Source organism: Plectropomus leopardus, chromosome 18 (assembly GCF_026936395.1).
Source record: "Plectropomus leopardus strain MGB_pleo_1.0 chromosome 18, ASM2693639v1, whole genome shotgun sequence".
In the NCBI taxonomy this organism is placed as follows: domain Eukaryota; kingdom Metazoa; phylum Chordata; class Actinopteri; order Perciformes; family Serranidae; genus Plectropomus; species Plectropomus leopardus.
Genome location: NC_142193.1, coordinates 3,190,534 through 3,206,628, shown reverse-complemented (window position 1 = coordinate 3,206,628; position 16,095 = coordinate 3,190,534). Strand labels below are relative to the sequence as shown.

General features: G+C 39.1%; 1 protein-coding gene across 2 annotated transcripts in view; it reads left to right on the top strand.

The window, feature by feature from the left end:
• fbxl16 (F-box and leucine-rich repeat protein 16) overlaps positions 1-15,892 on the top strand; it is a 33,375-nt gene extending 17,483 nt beyond the window's left edge. For both annotated transcript variants that reach the window (XM_042505651.2, XM_042505652.2), the window contains exons 2-7: positions 1,920-2,634; positions 6,566-6,808; positions 7,807-8,072; positions 12,501-12,585; positions 13,083-13,146; positions 15,308-15,892. In XM_042505651.2, coding sequence (XP_042361585.2) covers positions 1,927-2,634; positions 6,566-6,808; positions 7,807-8,072; positions 12,501-12,585; positions 13,083-13,146; positions 15,308-15,456 — 1,515 coding nt within the window. In that variant the 5' untranslated portion in view covers positions 1,920-1,926 and the 3' untranslated portion in view covers positions 15,457-15,892. The remainder of the gene's footprint in view (positions 1-1,919; positions 2,635-6,565; positions 6,809-7,806; positions 8,073-12,500; positions 12,586-13,082; positions 13,147-15,307) is intronic.
• The last annotated feature ends 203 nt before the right edge of the window (positions 15,893-16,095 follow it).

Here is a 16,095-nt window from a genome sequence, read left to right as displayed (position 1 = left end):
TGACCAGCCAATCGAGCTGTGCACATTTATGTTTTTTGCATAAGCATAACAGGAGACTTAACTGATTTATGTCCTTTGCTTGTCATACTTCCCCCTAATGACTGATCTTTCTCCATACTCATTGATTGGGTTTCAATTTTACAGGAACTTCAATGGATAAACCAACTAGTACAAGCAGGAAGCAGGAATGACCAGCTAAACAATCCAAAATGACGCAAAAATATACCTTAGGATGGTCAACCACCTTAACCATTTTAAGATGGCAAAGCTTTTGTTTTGAGCAGGGAATTGACACACATGAGAGTGGAAATTCATGCGTAATCTTGGAAATATTAGTTTGACAAAACAATCTTAATTACAGGTCCACTAAAAAGCTTTTTTTCAAAAGCTTATAACCACATCTTGAAGTCTACTCAAAGTCTGTCTAATCAAAGTAGCTTTGTTAACGTCAAACACTGGATTGCAGACTTTTGTTTTAAAGCCCAAGTTTGGCATTTTGGTTGTTGCCATCTCGTTTCTCTGGAGCCAAAAATGACAATCTATGGACAGGAGTGTTGAGCTAAGCCCCAATGCTATCTGCTAGCTTGTTTAGCATGATTCATTAACAGCAATAGTTAACAGTGATAATGCTAATTTTTGATAGTGAAAAACAGGCTTAAAATCATTACAACACAATGCACTTGCTGGAAAAACTGAACATCTGACTCCTTACAGGGCCCTTTAGTGCAAACAAACGCTGAAAGAGACTTTTAGGTAACAGACAATCAACTTTCATGAGCTGAAAATACATTGATGAGGAAAATTAGCTAAAGAGACCAAAACAGTTTTTTGTACCAGGCTGTAAACATGTTTATTCCTGTTGTAAAGTTGGGCATTTTAATATGTGGGTCTATGGGGCTTCATTTTTCAGCCCTGGAGGTTGAGTATAAAACAGTGGATAAAGTTTTTTTGGTTACCATGGAGCTGGTATTAGTGTCATCATGTGATATATGATGGCACTGAGGCCTCACTGATTGGTAAACAGGTGGCAGCAGCAACAAAGTCTGGGCCCTATGCATAAGCAGTCACTGTGGCCCTCCCTCTCGTCGTACTTTTTTTTTTTTTTTTTAACAAATTCAGTTTTTCTTTCTCTCTTTCTTTCATTCTTTCTTTCCTAGAATCCTGATTTCCCTCTCTTGTGGAAGACATGACAGTGAATTTTGGTTCTCCTGCCGCATAGGCAGTTACTCAGTTGCTTCTAGCTACAGTATATTTAGAGAGGAATTCTAGTACAGGTGTGGACTAAACCATTTTGTGCATTTAAGGGGTGAGTGGGGCTTTAAAGAGTTTCACCAGTTTTTATTTATTTTTTAAATTTTGTTATGACACTTAGCTAGAATAAAAGAAGTGAAAACAAAAACAAAATTATTATTCCAGGCTTTTCAATGGCTCCTGGGGCCAGCTATGGGAGGGATTCTGAAACTAAGATGAAGTATATCTTTTAGCACACTGTGCTCAAATACTTTTATCCAAGAAATTTAAATTTGTCTTTCTTTAACATCACGAAAATCTTTCAGAGCAAAAAGTATAATGATAGAGCAAAGGATTTTTAAATATCAGTCAAAGCAGATACTTTTTGTGCATTTTAAAGCACACAGCATTTCCTCTTCCAGCTTTTTCAGTTAATTAATTTCAACTTCCACCTTTTCAGTTCAGCCTCCTTACGGTTATATAATTTAGTTTCCAGGTTTTCAAGCAATGCAGTGCAATACATCTGCACTTTAACATTCCTGTACTTTCAGCAACGCTTTGCAATGTCAGCTGTTAGCATCACACACATTTTCTGCAGGAAATGCTTTTTGCAGTTAATCTTGCCTTAGTCAAAAAAAATATTCTTGTGTTTTTTAACAGTACACTTCACTTTTTTCTCTTTTCTCCAGGTTCCCAATGTTGAACATGTCCACCCCCAGCGAGCTGAAGTCTCCCTGCGTGACTCGCAACGGTATGGTAAAGTTGCCCCCCAGCCAGCCCAACGGTCTGGGCAGTGCGAGTATCACCAAGGGGACACCTGCTGCCAAGAACCGTCTGTGCCAGTCCTCCTCGGTACCCTCGATCCTGCCCCCTCCGCCGTCCTCCCTCCCCTACCATCACCACCACCACCTGGACGGCCCTGGCATGCCCAACTCAGCAGCCTCTCTCCTGGGCTCTGACATGGAGCCTGGAAAGCCTCTGATGGGCTTGAAGCCGTCCCTTCGTCAGCTTCCCCCTCTCACTCTACCCAAACCTATGCTGCTGGAGCGCCAGCTTGTCCTGGATGAGAAGCTGCTCAACCGATTGCTCTGGTACTTCACCACAGCTGAGAAATGTGTGTTGGCGCAGGTATGCAAGACATGGCGTAAAGTGCTGTACCAGCCCAAGTTCTGGGAGGGCGTGACACCCATCTTGCATGCCAAGGAGCTATATACCCTGCTGCCCAACGGGGAGAAGGAGTTTGTCAGTCTGCAGGCCTTCGCCCTGCGGGGATTCCAGTCTTTCTGCTTAGTGGGCGTCTCAGACCTGGACATTTGTGAGTTCATCGACAACTACCCGCTGTCCAAGAAAGGTGTTCGCTCGGTCAGTCTCAAGAGGTCCACCATCACAGATGCTGGTTTGGAGGTGAGTCCAGATTTGTTTGAAAAAGACTGAAGTTATTGGATGAGAATTTTCCCTGAGTTGAGCATGGTGGGCAGTAGAGGGTGCCTGAGAGATTAGAGCATTCCTACAGTCCCTTGCAGTCTCAATTAAGGCGGCAAAGGCCGCGTTTCCACCAAAAACTTTAGGTAAAGTACCTTTAGATCCTTACGTACAAACTTATACCTAAGTGCAATATCACTTTAGCATTTCCACCGCAGACAGTACTCTTAAATGTAAGCCGAATTGTTGTTAATCACTGCTTTGTCCAGTTGTTGCTTTACTTCCTCTGATGATGTAGAGTAATATCTGCATATCAGGGTTACATGCTGACATTTTCAGAACAAAAAAAGAACAGCCTGGACTCAGAGTTTCTCAATGGGATATTTCAAAATAGTGGGTTTGTGCATTAAGTCTTTGTCCAGCAAGAACAGAGATGTAATGCTGCCAGGGTGCACAGATATGCCATGGTTTTTCCTCAAGTGAGGAAACAGAACATTTGCAGATCACATAACATGGTAATAATGTCATCTCAGAGAGACAATTAAATCAAATGAAATGGTCAGAGTTATCACATTGAAACTTAAGGTTTGTTGATAGATTCACATTGTTAACTCAGTCAATGACTGACATGTGAGAAAACATTTCACCTAAAAAGTTGCCAGTAGATGCCAGCAGTAGCCTTTGAGCGGCACAGTGAGTTAAAGTGAGTTTTGTCAGTCTATCACTGCAAACTGTTAACTTGTAGAGATGAAGAGGCAGCAAAACATCCTTTTATTTTTAGTGGTTACTTTAGTCTTGAAAAGCAGCCACAACTCACTCAGAAGCAACAGAATAGGTTCTCTATTGACCACTCAACGGACTGCAGTGTTTCCAACTCCATTTTTTAGCACTGGATCAGTGTGCTTGGTAGGGTTGGGCTGGTGTGAACATTTTCATACAGGTTTTATATTAAGTCAAACAACAGACTGGCCCAAATTTTACCAGGTGTCCCACTTGACTCAGCAGTCGTTCCTCAGTTTAACACGATACCGTGTCCCCGAGAGAACATGAGTATCTAGCTGTCACGAAGCACCATGCATCATCAGAGCTCTTTGTCCAGACTTATTTAATTAAAGTGCATCTCTGTCACTTAATGTTAACATACTCAAAACAAACCACAAAGCCATCAGCCGTGCACTTGAGATCAGACTAATGTAATGAATCGGCCAGTCCTCATCCACTGCGGTGCTTTCAAAGTGAGCATCAGATATAAATAGTAACACAACATCCAACGAAAGTTTAGCTCACACACCTGCAGCCAGTAAAAACAGCTCTTTTGTGGACTTTAGATCCAAAATGTTGTCATATTGCCAACAGCAACGGCCTAAATTGCACACAACCTGTTGGACACTAGTTGCCCCACTAGTAAGTATAATAAACATGATACTTTACTAATCATATCGTCATATTGCTTATTATTAATGCAATTTGACATGGATACAGCGATGTGGCAGGCTACTTTTAACATTGCCAGGATGTGCCATAATGATGCTAATAGACTGATTGCAATAAGTGAGAGGAATAACAACAGTGTTACCAAGATACAGTGAGACTTTAATGTTTAAGGTACTTCAGTTCAGTGTCATCTCTTATGAGATGAAAGATGAAAACATATATTTCCCAGTTAAACCAGTTACCTTTTAATCTGCATGTATGTGGATATGTTGGGTAATTATCCAACATAGGTACCTGTTATTTGTGTTCTGGTAACAGAGCATTTTAATCAGCAGTGTTTGAAACATTTGATGACACTATGATTTTTGCTCTACTTTTATTCTCATAATGTCTACCTTCATCTTGTTTTATTTCACGGGCTGGAACAAAAGAGGCATAATGCTTGCAGAGTGTTTCTCAGATGGCTCTTCATACCTGCTAGGCTAGGCTGCTATTCTGGGATGAGTGGATGGTTGCCATGGAGAAAGCTGGAATTGTTGGCTGCATGAACTATATATGGACTTTCCTGTTACGGTGTGCTGATTTGTGCATTACCATTTTGTTGCACCTCTAAAGGGAGAATTCCATTTCTCAAAAAAAGAGAAAGGGAAGTCAAAACCAATTGCAAAAAAAAACAAAAAGTAGGTTTTAGTCTAATAGCACAGTATTGTTGAATAGATGTCCATGCTCTGAGAGGATGGACCCCCAGTGTTTAATATAAATGATACTGCAAAATAATTCAAATTGTATTATGAAATGGTATTTAATCCTGTTTCTTTTCACACACTAAAAAAAGTTTCTATGTTGTTTATATGTCATTCCAGTAGTGTTATTTCAAAAAAGTCTTTTGGAAAGTTTATGTGTTAGTTGATAAAAACAGGCAAGAGCCAATGTGATAAAAGACTAAATGAAAAAAATGACAAAAATATATGAAAACAGATAGGTTATGTAACATTTCATAATAGTGAGCTAAGTCATTTGATATGTTTTTCTTTTAAACATATCTTTTATGTATTTCATTATTTCACAATATTATGGTTAGATTAAATATATTGTGTATTGTTATGCATATTAATAATTGTTTATTTAATACAGTATTGAACACATTAGCTCTCTGTGTAAGAGTGAACTTTAATCATTAATGAAGAGTAAAAAAACAACAACATATATGTCATATATTTATATAAAACATTTATTTATTTTTTAATCTACAGTGTTTGTAACTGATGTGTCTGTGAATTATCATCTCCGGTGAACCATTTAATTAGACAGAGGGTTAATTTCTCCATAACTAAGAATATTTAGGCACAATCTGCATTTCAAAGCAAATACTTTGCATTTACATAAAAGCTTTATTTCCCAAAAAAAATCAAAAAAAGCTCCACTGATTTACAGTCTTCTTTTTTTGATGTAAGTCTAGAAAAAAAAAAAGTCTTCTTAGGCTGAATGAAGTTGTAGTTCTATGGAAGTTGTAGTTCTATGGTTGGGTCACTATGTCAACTTGGCTTTAGAGTACAGCACACTACTGAGGGCTTGGTTAGGCTTATAGGAAAGATCAAGTTTTAGGTTAAAATAAGAACATTTGTTATGTAATGTTTGTTGTTGACGTCAGTGCACAACCACTGTGCGTAAATTACAATGTGTTACGTCAAAAAAAGTCAGTATAATTACATGATGTCAGAAAAGTTGAATTATTGTATTTGTCTGACTTTAACTGGACTTAAAATACATGTAAACATTTTAGTCTGACTGAAATCGGACTAAATCGAATTTCTTGAAATCGGACTAACACACCCAGACAATGTGATTGGAAGATGAGTTATTAGGTCATGTAAACACCTCAGTCAAACTTCAACTGGATTCGGCATTCTGTACGTGCTCCTTCAGTGGTTAGTGATAGGGACCGCAGCTCAACTAAACTGTGCATGTAAAGGTATTGAGTGACTTTTAGTTTCAGAGAAGACACAGACTGCAATCTCCTGAGTGAAAGTCCGGTTTTGTTTGCCCCATCTACCTTTCCTCCCTCTCTACTGCCCTACTAGACTTTCTCACTTTTCGTCAGTTCCTCCCAGTATCAAGTACTGCCCCAAATGGATATAGATTGGATTTAGTTGAAAGCCTGGAGCATCTCATGATGCTTTGTGGTGCCTTTGGCATTGGCATATTTGACAACTCGTGAATAAGATTATGCTGCGTATACACCCACTTTTCCACTGGTGCTTGCATTGTAACTAATATAGCATCAAGCTGCTAAGACACATATGCTGACTCATTTTAGATAATATTCTATAGAGATAATTAGTTGGGGGTGGAAAACTGAATACAGCTGCACATATTGATGATAACATTGTACAACTGCAGACATGAACTCTGAGTGGGGTTCCTGTGTTTCTACATCAGCAGCTGTATCAGTGAGTTAAACTGTTCCTCTCTGTTGCAGGTCATGTTGGAGCAAATGCAGGGCCTGATGCACCTCGAACTGTCGGGCTGCAACGACTTCACAGAGGCCGGCCTGTGGTCCAGTCTCAACGCCCGGCTAACTTCACTCAGCGTCAGCGACTGCATCAATGTGGCGGACGACGCCATCGCTGCTATTTCACAGCTCCTGCCCAACCTATCAGAGTTGAGCCTGCAGGCCTACCACGTCACAGACACAGCCATGGCCTACTTCACAGCCAAACAGGTAGGACGGCTCATGAGGAACCGGCACGGTTCTCTACAGCTCACAACCACACCTTTATTATCATTATTGATCTCAGGTGTATTTGAGTTGACACACAGTATGGAAGTAATTTTTTGCTATTAGTAATCCTAAGGGCTCACTTTTGTACAACACACACTTGCATCTCTCAGCGCACAAAATGCGCCTTTTAAAATCAAGCTTTAAAAAATATTATGTTCATATTATTTTCTACTTTCATTGACTTATTTTGATTTTTTTGTCGATTCATTCATTTTGAACATGTAAAAAAAAGCAGACAGATAAAAAAGGAGTATTAATTACAGACAATTAAAAACATAAAGCCAAAGAAATGGTCAAATACATAATGACTTTGGTTAAATATTCAAAAAGGGGTGAGGAGAAGAAACAACTTAATTTCACTTCATTGGGTTAATTTTTGAAACCAATCAGTCCTAATCATAAATATCAAACATTAATTAATTTTCAGAATTCTAAGCCTATAAATGCCAGGCTTTTGTCATGATGCCTCTATATTTTTAGATGAAAAAAACACACACACACAAAAAAAATATTATCACTTCTTTATTTATTTATTTTGTATTTCAATAGCTTACCAAATGAACAGTCCAGTTAAAATCAGTGCGTGGCAGGAGATGTTTTAATGGTGGCAGGCTACCACATATAACTGAATCTGTGGGAAATCCTGTATTGAGCCTGCATCAATGAAAGGTTTTAATCTGATTTATTTTGAGATTTTTATTAACCAAGGTATGGAGGAGGTTGGTTGATAAATGAAAACAGAGGATGCCACAAGTGCAGCATTTTCAACAGTTAGAGGTCAAAAAGAGTCATGCAGAAGTAGATCTTTGCCCTGCATGGATTTAAACTTAAAGGCCTATGATCAGCTCATCCTCAATAATAATAAAGCCGCCTCAGGTTGTTATCAGTTTCCTTTTATTCACTTTCATAATCACACCAAAACTACCTTCCACCCGCAGGGCTACACCACCCACACTCTGCGGCTCCACTCCTGCTGGGAGATCACCAATCACGGTGTGGTCAACATGGTGCACAGCCTCCCCAACCTGACTGCCCTCAGCCTCTCCGGCTGCTCCAAGATCACTGACGACGGTGTGGAACTGGTAGCTGAGAATCTGCGTAAGCTCCGCAGCCTGGACCTGTCCTGGTGCCCTCGGATCACTGACATGGCCCTGGAGTACATCGCCTGTGACCTGCATAAACTGGAAGAGCTGGTGCTGGACAGGTCAGTGATGCTTTCCATCCATGTTTCTGGTTAATTAAGTAGTAACCTTTAAAGCAGGGGTTCTCAAACTTTATATCCAAGGGTCCAAATCTGATTTCTATTCAAGGCCAAAGGTCGGACACCTTAAGTGATAAGGTGATACGTTTTTGCCCAACCCCCTAGGCCATTGGGAGAGAGGCTTCAGTGTTTATAGCATAACTTCATGTGATGTAAATACGTCTTGTGAGTGATGGAAGTGAATGACGTATGTTAATAGCGTAATGTTATATTAAACAACAATGAGTCATGGCTTCACCCGGGACACAAACTGCAGTCTCCTTGGTTAAAAGTCCTGTTTTGTTTGACCCGTCCGCCTCTCCTCCCTCCATCCGATGATGACTGACTCACTCTTTATACTACATCAGTTGCTCTTAGGCTTTGTTGTATCTCCATTTTTCCACTGCTCATACCTTTGTGTTGGTAATCTGCATTACCAGCGCACGTACTGACGCCTACGTCGTTACCACAGCAACCCATGCAGATAGGTCAGTACAGAGCGCTGATGTGTGGATGCAACAAATCCGATCTGATCTCTTGCAAATGACAGTGCAGACAGTCTGTCTTCAGGATTTGCCTGCAGTCTGAACGTAGCCTTCAAAGAATGCTGTGGATGGGGTACACTGAAGCATCTCATTAAGATGCTCAGTCGTTCCTTTGGTATCGATATTACACACAGAGGCTTGTGACAAAGCAGCAGCGTTTGACAACCTTAGAATAAGAACAGGTGGTGTATGTAGGTGTTTCCAATATTATGCCCCTTCATGTTAAAACTATGACCTCAATAATCAACAGGAATGTAGACATCAGAGTATATTTGTTTATGTGTTTGAGCGACATGTTCTCACTTCGAACTCATCACATGGTGCCACTCTGTCAGGACCTTATCTCATCTACTTATGACGTTTTCTGCATCAGCTGTTTACACTGTTACAGTAATGTCAACAAATGCACATGGTGGGATGATGAAGCCTTTTGCTATGATGTCACAGCATGCAGAAAGCAGCATGTACCTGTACCTATGTTCACACAACTGCATGGACTGTCAAGATAGTTTGGATTAGGTAACAACGTCATGGACAGTTAGATTTAGGAAAAAGAGGCACATGGTGAGGTGTAGAAAAAAAAGCCCACACACACACATCCACACAGAAAGCCAACTCTGGACTCCTGGTCTGTTCTCATGTGACGCCGCCCATGTGCATTGTATGTGGACATGCTTGATGCCTTCCGGCCATCTGCCAGCATGTACAATAACAATGCCACTGGATCTGTTCAACTGTGTTCTCGACTGTGGTGCTTTTTGACGAGTGAGAACAGGCTGGTTTGAGTATATATAAAGGTATGTGTGAATGAAAACATGCGGAAGCAGAAGAAATACAGTAAATTAAAGTTTGCATGAACCTCGATACACTGTAATGATTATAATTAATCTTTGAAATGTACAGTGCACACTGAGGACAATACTGAGAGAGTCCATACAGACTGGTCATCAGAGCACATTGTGGCGCTGCAGATGGGAAGTGGTTGAAAATAAATCACAGTGTGATGTGTGTTCTGAGGAAGCGGAGCTCTGTAATGATGAAGATGGTACTTCTGCTGAGCTCAGTTAAAAACAGTCGACTCGCTCATCAATTCTACTCACAAATGTTGCCGTCTCTAGCAACAGGGCTGCAGGCTGCAATGCAGGGACAAACTGAACAAGGAATTTATATCCAAATGTTGACTTTTTTTTTTTTTGTTTAATTCCTTTTCAAAAGCAGTTGATTTGTTGTACCCTTTGAAACCTGAGCAAACTGTGGCTGGGGCGGCATTTTGAACATCAAACACTGAATTGTCCTGCATTCTGGTAAAAAAAAAACATGTCCAGAGAACTATATATCATAATTATATATTTAAAAGAGTTATAAGCAGTTTAACAAGTCATTTCCTTTAGTAATAGTTTTAGTAGTAGTAGTGTCTTTGTCTCCGCATTTTTTTCTTTCTTTCTTTCTTTCTTTTTTTTAATCATTTCATGGCATCTGTTTGTGGCATGTTGATGGTTTGTGATTTGTTGGTATTATGGAGCATCTTGTGTGATTTGTTTTAATGTTATGAATATAATTGAATAAAAAAAATACATAATTAAAATAAGCAAAAAGTACTCACCTTATGAACTCATCATGAGAACAAGACGCAGCTGGAGCAGGCGGGCACTGGCAAAAGGGGGAAAAGACAGGGACTGGCTGAAAATGGAGACGACAACTGTGGCGTGGGCCACATTGGAGTGGAGTGTTAGAAGCTCTGTTTTAACCCTTTGACACCCATTCTGACACCTTTAACACGCATTTAAACCTCTGAAACCTGGTTAATTAATTGGGTTGATTTCTTTCAAAAACAAAAACAAAACACAATTAGGCAAGAAATGTCCCGCAAAACTGCAAAAAAAATTATTAAAAGATGACAAGGGAATTATCAAAAAATAAGCTGGGGGGATGATTTGATAGATGAATAGATAGATAACTAGATAGATAGGGATAGATACATACATAGATAGATAGATAGATAGATAGATAGATAGATAGATAGATAGATAGATAGTAATCTATCTACTAATTTCTTGCCATTTTTTTTTTTACCAAGTTGCTCTTTGCCTTTGTTCCCAGGTCTTTAAATAAATTTGCTTAGGGTTCAAAGTTTGAAATACTCATGAAAGGTGTCTGAATGCAGCACAAGAAAACTGATGTTGATCCAGGTTTCAAAGGGTTAAAACCAGCGTGTTAGTGAAAAGCCTGGAACATGTTTTGCCCTTTATTATTTGTCACTTTATTTAAAAACCAGTGCTTATATCCATGTCGGGATCCTGTTGGAATGATGATTCATTTTCAGACCTGACTGGTCAGTGCTCCGGCTGTTGACAGCTTTTGATATGATCCTGTGGATCCGGCTGACTAGCAGCACAGGTTACCATGGTGATCTACCTTGGTTTAAGAAGAACCAGCTTCATGATACCAGAAAACCTGAGTTTGGTCCAAAGATAGCTGTCTGACTCACTAATCTGTCCTCATGGTACGAGCCCCCGTGCTGTGGCATTGCAACCAAGCTCAGTTGGTGTTAAGGGGCACAGTGTGCTCCGAGCAGATATTTCCCACACTGTTACACCTTCAGTACCATCCTGAACAGGATGCATCTGTGGGTTCATGTTGTTTATGCCAAATTCTGACCATGTCATTTACATTTTGCATCAGAAATTTCGATTCAGCAGATCGGGAGGCAAAGATTTTCTCTGTCACTGGAGCCTCAGTTTCCTGTTTGACAAATGACATGTCCCAATTCATTGCACATATTTCTCTTCTGTACACTGAGTGCACTATCTTAAAATGTGTGAGGTTGTAGTTTCCAATTTGAGTAATCGTTCTTCCGACTTTGTTGTGTTCATGAGTTTTAAGGTCGTAGAGTGAGGCTGATAGCTGTTTCCAGTTTATTTGTATTTTCATATATATATATATTTTAATGTATTTTATATATTATATTTCTTTATTCAATCTAGGTCACTCTGCCTGGACAGCAGTTATCATTAATACCATATTACACTTTACATGTGATCAAAAATTGATATTTCATAGTGAATTAATAGTTTCCTACCATTGACCAAAAATTGTCTTTTGCCTGCCATGTTTATGCATTTATGACGTCAAGTCGGCAAATCATGTTCTAAAATTACGATGGTGTCAGTGTTAGTACTGGCCTGGCATGCTTTAGAATTTTGCTTGCTGTGCTTTCTGCAATTTCTGCTGCCCTGAAACGTCAGACATATGTTACAACTCAGCAACTCGGGTAATAATGACCTTTGAGGGCGGTTTATGTGCTTGTAACTCGTTAACAGGGTGAATATGAAATTTCCGAGGAGCTCATGAAGGCAGTATTAGTTTGATCTTTTATGTACTTGGTTATGTGTGTCCGGGCTTATTTAGGTTATTATCACCTCTCCATTCTGTCCTTTCTTCTCTTCACCGCTCACTATTCTCAGTAATCTTCACAGACTCTTGTGCCCCATCTCGCACCAACAGCTATTCTATGATAACATTGATCACTTTAATCATTTTCGCTGGATATATGCTACACAGTTAAAAGGCCCAATTCCAATTTTTTCCTCTCATTTGGCACAGATCGGATATGTATGATGCACTTGAAAGCAGTTAAAAACAGAAGCAAACATGCTGTTAGATCACTTTTTTTTCTATTTCTTTCATGTTTGGCCTGAGCAACATTTGACCCTTTACGTTTTGCACTAATAGGTTTAACAGGTCTACAGTACATAGTACAATTGGCCAGTGAGTGTACTGATTTTGGCATGAAATGAAAAAGGCAAACTGAAGTGAATTTATTCTTGTGTGTTGTGTCACCTTTCAGGTGTGTGCGGATCACAGACACCGGGTTGGGCTACTTGTCCACCATGTCATCATTAAGGAGTCTTTATCTGCGCTGGTGCTGTCAGGTAACACAAAACACACACACACACACACACACACACACACACACACACACACACAGACACACAGACACACACACAGACACACACACAAATATGTGAGGCAGCAAGAAAGGAGTTCAACATTTGTAATTTTTTTTTGCATTCTAGACAAACAGATGTTCCACTATTCATCATTTATCAACTGTGGTTACAGTTGTGAAAAACTGTTTGTCAACGTAAACAGACAATATCTGAAAAATACAAATATCCAACATCAGATTGCCGTGGAATTTACAAAGTACATTATTATTATTGTTATTATTATTATCATTATTATTATTATTATTATAAGAAAGTAGGCTCATTTTGAATGCGTTATCAATTCATTAATATTAAACTAATACAAAAGCATTGCTCTTTTCCTTTCAGTCACACAGTCACAATGATAAAGGTTTCTCATACAGCACTTTTAAACTGGAACGTGTGTGTGTGTGTGTGTGTGTGTGTGTGTGTGTGTGCAGGTGCAGGATTTTGGGCTGCAGCATTTGTTTGGAATGAGGAGTCTTCGCCTACTTTCTCTTGCAGGTATGACTTTTCGCTCCATCTCCACACAAAGCTCTTCCTGCTGTTGACATGAGCCCCAACCTTTCTATAAGCCATTAACACTGAAATGTTTTAAACCAGAAAAACATTAATATTTTAAGCCTTTGTTGTTCTCATATGCATTAGATACTGTGTAAAGAAGCAAGAACATGTATGATCATGTACATTTTAATATGACTTTCTTTCTCATTTGTTCATGATACAAATCTTGTACCATTGCGGCTGGCCTATGAATGTGCTTCAAATTACACTGTATCTGTATTATATTGTGTCTGTAATGAGCAGATATAATGTAACTCAGCTCTGTTCTTTTTATTTTGGAGGCTTTTGGTGCCATCTAGTGCCTGTTCCACTGACTCAGAATTACAGGGCCCAGATGACCACTTCCAGTTTATACCAACTATGCACAAGAGATATCACTTGATCTAATGATCAGATTGTGATGGAATTGCGTAAATAGACCCCTGACCTTCCATCTGCTGTTACACTGAGGACATAATGGCAGATAGGTCATTTAGCATTTTGTAGCTGTAATTAAAATGAAAATCTGATCTAGGAAATGCAAATCTTCTATATTTGCTTATAGAAAGTTGATTCACTTTACAGCTAAGAGTCGTTAAGAGTTTATCATTTATTATACATTTATTAGCAAATCCACAAAAATATAATATGAAACTATGAAACATTTTCTAATTCCAGCTTCTGAGGATTTTCAGCTTTTGGTTGTGTTTTATGATAGTTCAGTGAATATTTTTGATTATGATATGATATTATATTATATTATTAACATTTTCTTGATCCGCATTTGATTATATCATGTTTTGATAGCTATTTTCGCTGACATTTTTATTTTCTAGACCAAAGATTTAAGCTGTACTTGATAACTGTAATATAAAATAACTTTTTTGTTATATGTGCTGAAACTGTCACTGTATCCACACTGACAGTGTGCATAAAAATTCATGTTCAGGAAATAAAGGGGAACATATTAATTTGTGGCAAACTTTTAAAATTACAATTCAAAAACTCATTAAAATTGGGCTTGTTTGGAAGGTTTCAAGTATTCTAAAGTAAAAAAAAAGCCCAAGTCCAAGTGAAGTCACGAGTCACTGGTGTTTTGTTGCAAGTCTTTTTTTAATCGTAAATTGAGTCTATAGTCATTAGATTTGTGAGTTGAGTCTGCATCAAGTCCAAGTCATGTGACTAATCCACATTTCTTCTAATCAGTGCACTAAAAATGCAGTGTGAGAAATAAACAATGCAACAATTTGACTGCAATTTTCAAAAATATCGAAGGGTGGCAAGCAACTTAATAAGAAATGGCCCCAAAATTACCAAGAAATGAATAAGACATTACAAGAAAATTACTGGAAAGTAGGAAAAAAAGAAAAATGTAAAGTAAAAAATGAACATACGAACAAACAACAGCAAAACAAGATAATAACCTCAAGAAAGTGCCAGAAATATTATTTTTTTCTAACTAAAATTATTTGCTTTTTTTCCTTTTCTTTCTTTCTGTAACACACGTTTAAATACATATGAAGAGATTTGTAAATATAGTTTTCTGAACATTCTAATTTTGATCATTTCTATATCATATATATATATTGTATATATATGTTATGATATAACATATATGGTATGATTTGTGTTTTGAAGAAAATCAAACCATTTTTTTCAGGTGTCAGAGGTTAAAATGCCCGTGAAAGGCATCTAAATGCAGCACAAGAAAACTGATGATAGTCCAGTTGTTAAAGGGTTAATGGAATAAAGAAGAAAATAATCCAAAAGTAACTGGTGCAAAGTGGTAATAAGGGAGATTGTTGGTGGCACTGCAGATAACTTTTGTAACCTTTTAATAATGATGATGATGATAACTATAATAATAATAATAATGTGTTATTTGTAGGCACTTTACAAAGCAGAGTTTTTTTTTGAAGTATAACAACAGATCAGTGTGTAAAATCATTCTGTATAAAGCTTTAATGTGACCACGTTAAGCTGAATAGGGATCAAAATGAATATGCAAGTTTAAAAAGGAGTGTTTTAAGATAACAGAAAGAGAGTCAGTGTTACGTATGGCTGGATCCTGTCCCCCAGCCCTCAGCTGACTGTTGTCCCTCCCTCTGTGTCTTCCTGTCAGGCTGTCCCCTGCTGACCACCACTGGTCTGTCAGGCCTCATCCAGCTGCAGGAGCTAGAGGAGCTGGAGCTGACCAATTGCCCTGGAGCCACGGCTGAGCTCTTCAAATATTACTCCCAGCACCTGCCCCACTGCATGGTCATCGAGTAAGACCACTGACCCACCCCACTGACCAACCGACCGACCGACCGACCGCCATCCTTCTACCTTCCTCCTCCTTACTCGTCCTCACTCTTTTCTCAAATGCTAACCGGGAGACTGAACTGCTCCCACCGTACCACACCGTTCCTCATTACCCCCCCACCCCCACCCCCTTCCACCCCTCCCGCCCGTCTTCCTCCACACCCCATTGAGTAGACTGACCCACAGGCGGACAGAGAGGCAGGAAGGCAGACGATGGTACGTGCCAGACCCAGAGGATGATGGGATGGCGTTTGAGCTTCATTTAAGAAGATGCCGGAGCAAAGAGCTTGGTGTGACGTCTTGTCTGACAGCAAGTTTCTTTTTCAGAATCAAGATGAGGTTTTTACCGAGGGGAGCTTCTCTAAAGACTATGATGATTTTTTTTTTTTTAAAGCAGAACGCATACTGAAAGGAGCGCATATCCAGATGCGGCGCAGGGGAATTAGGAAAAGGGAACTTTTGTGTTTGAGCTGATACGGTGGAACTCACACATGCGCTCATACACTGTAAACACACTCATACACATACTGTATATGGTAAGTGAAACAAATGTACAAGACCATGAGTACTGGCGTTTCTATTTCCATCACTCTCTGTAATATAACT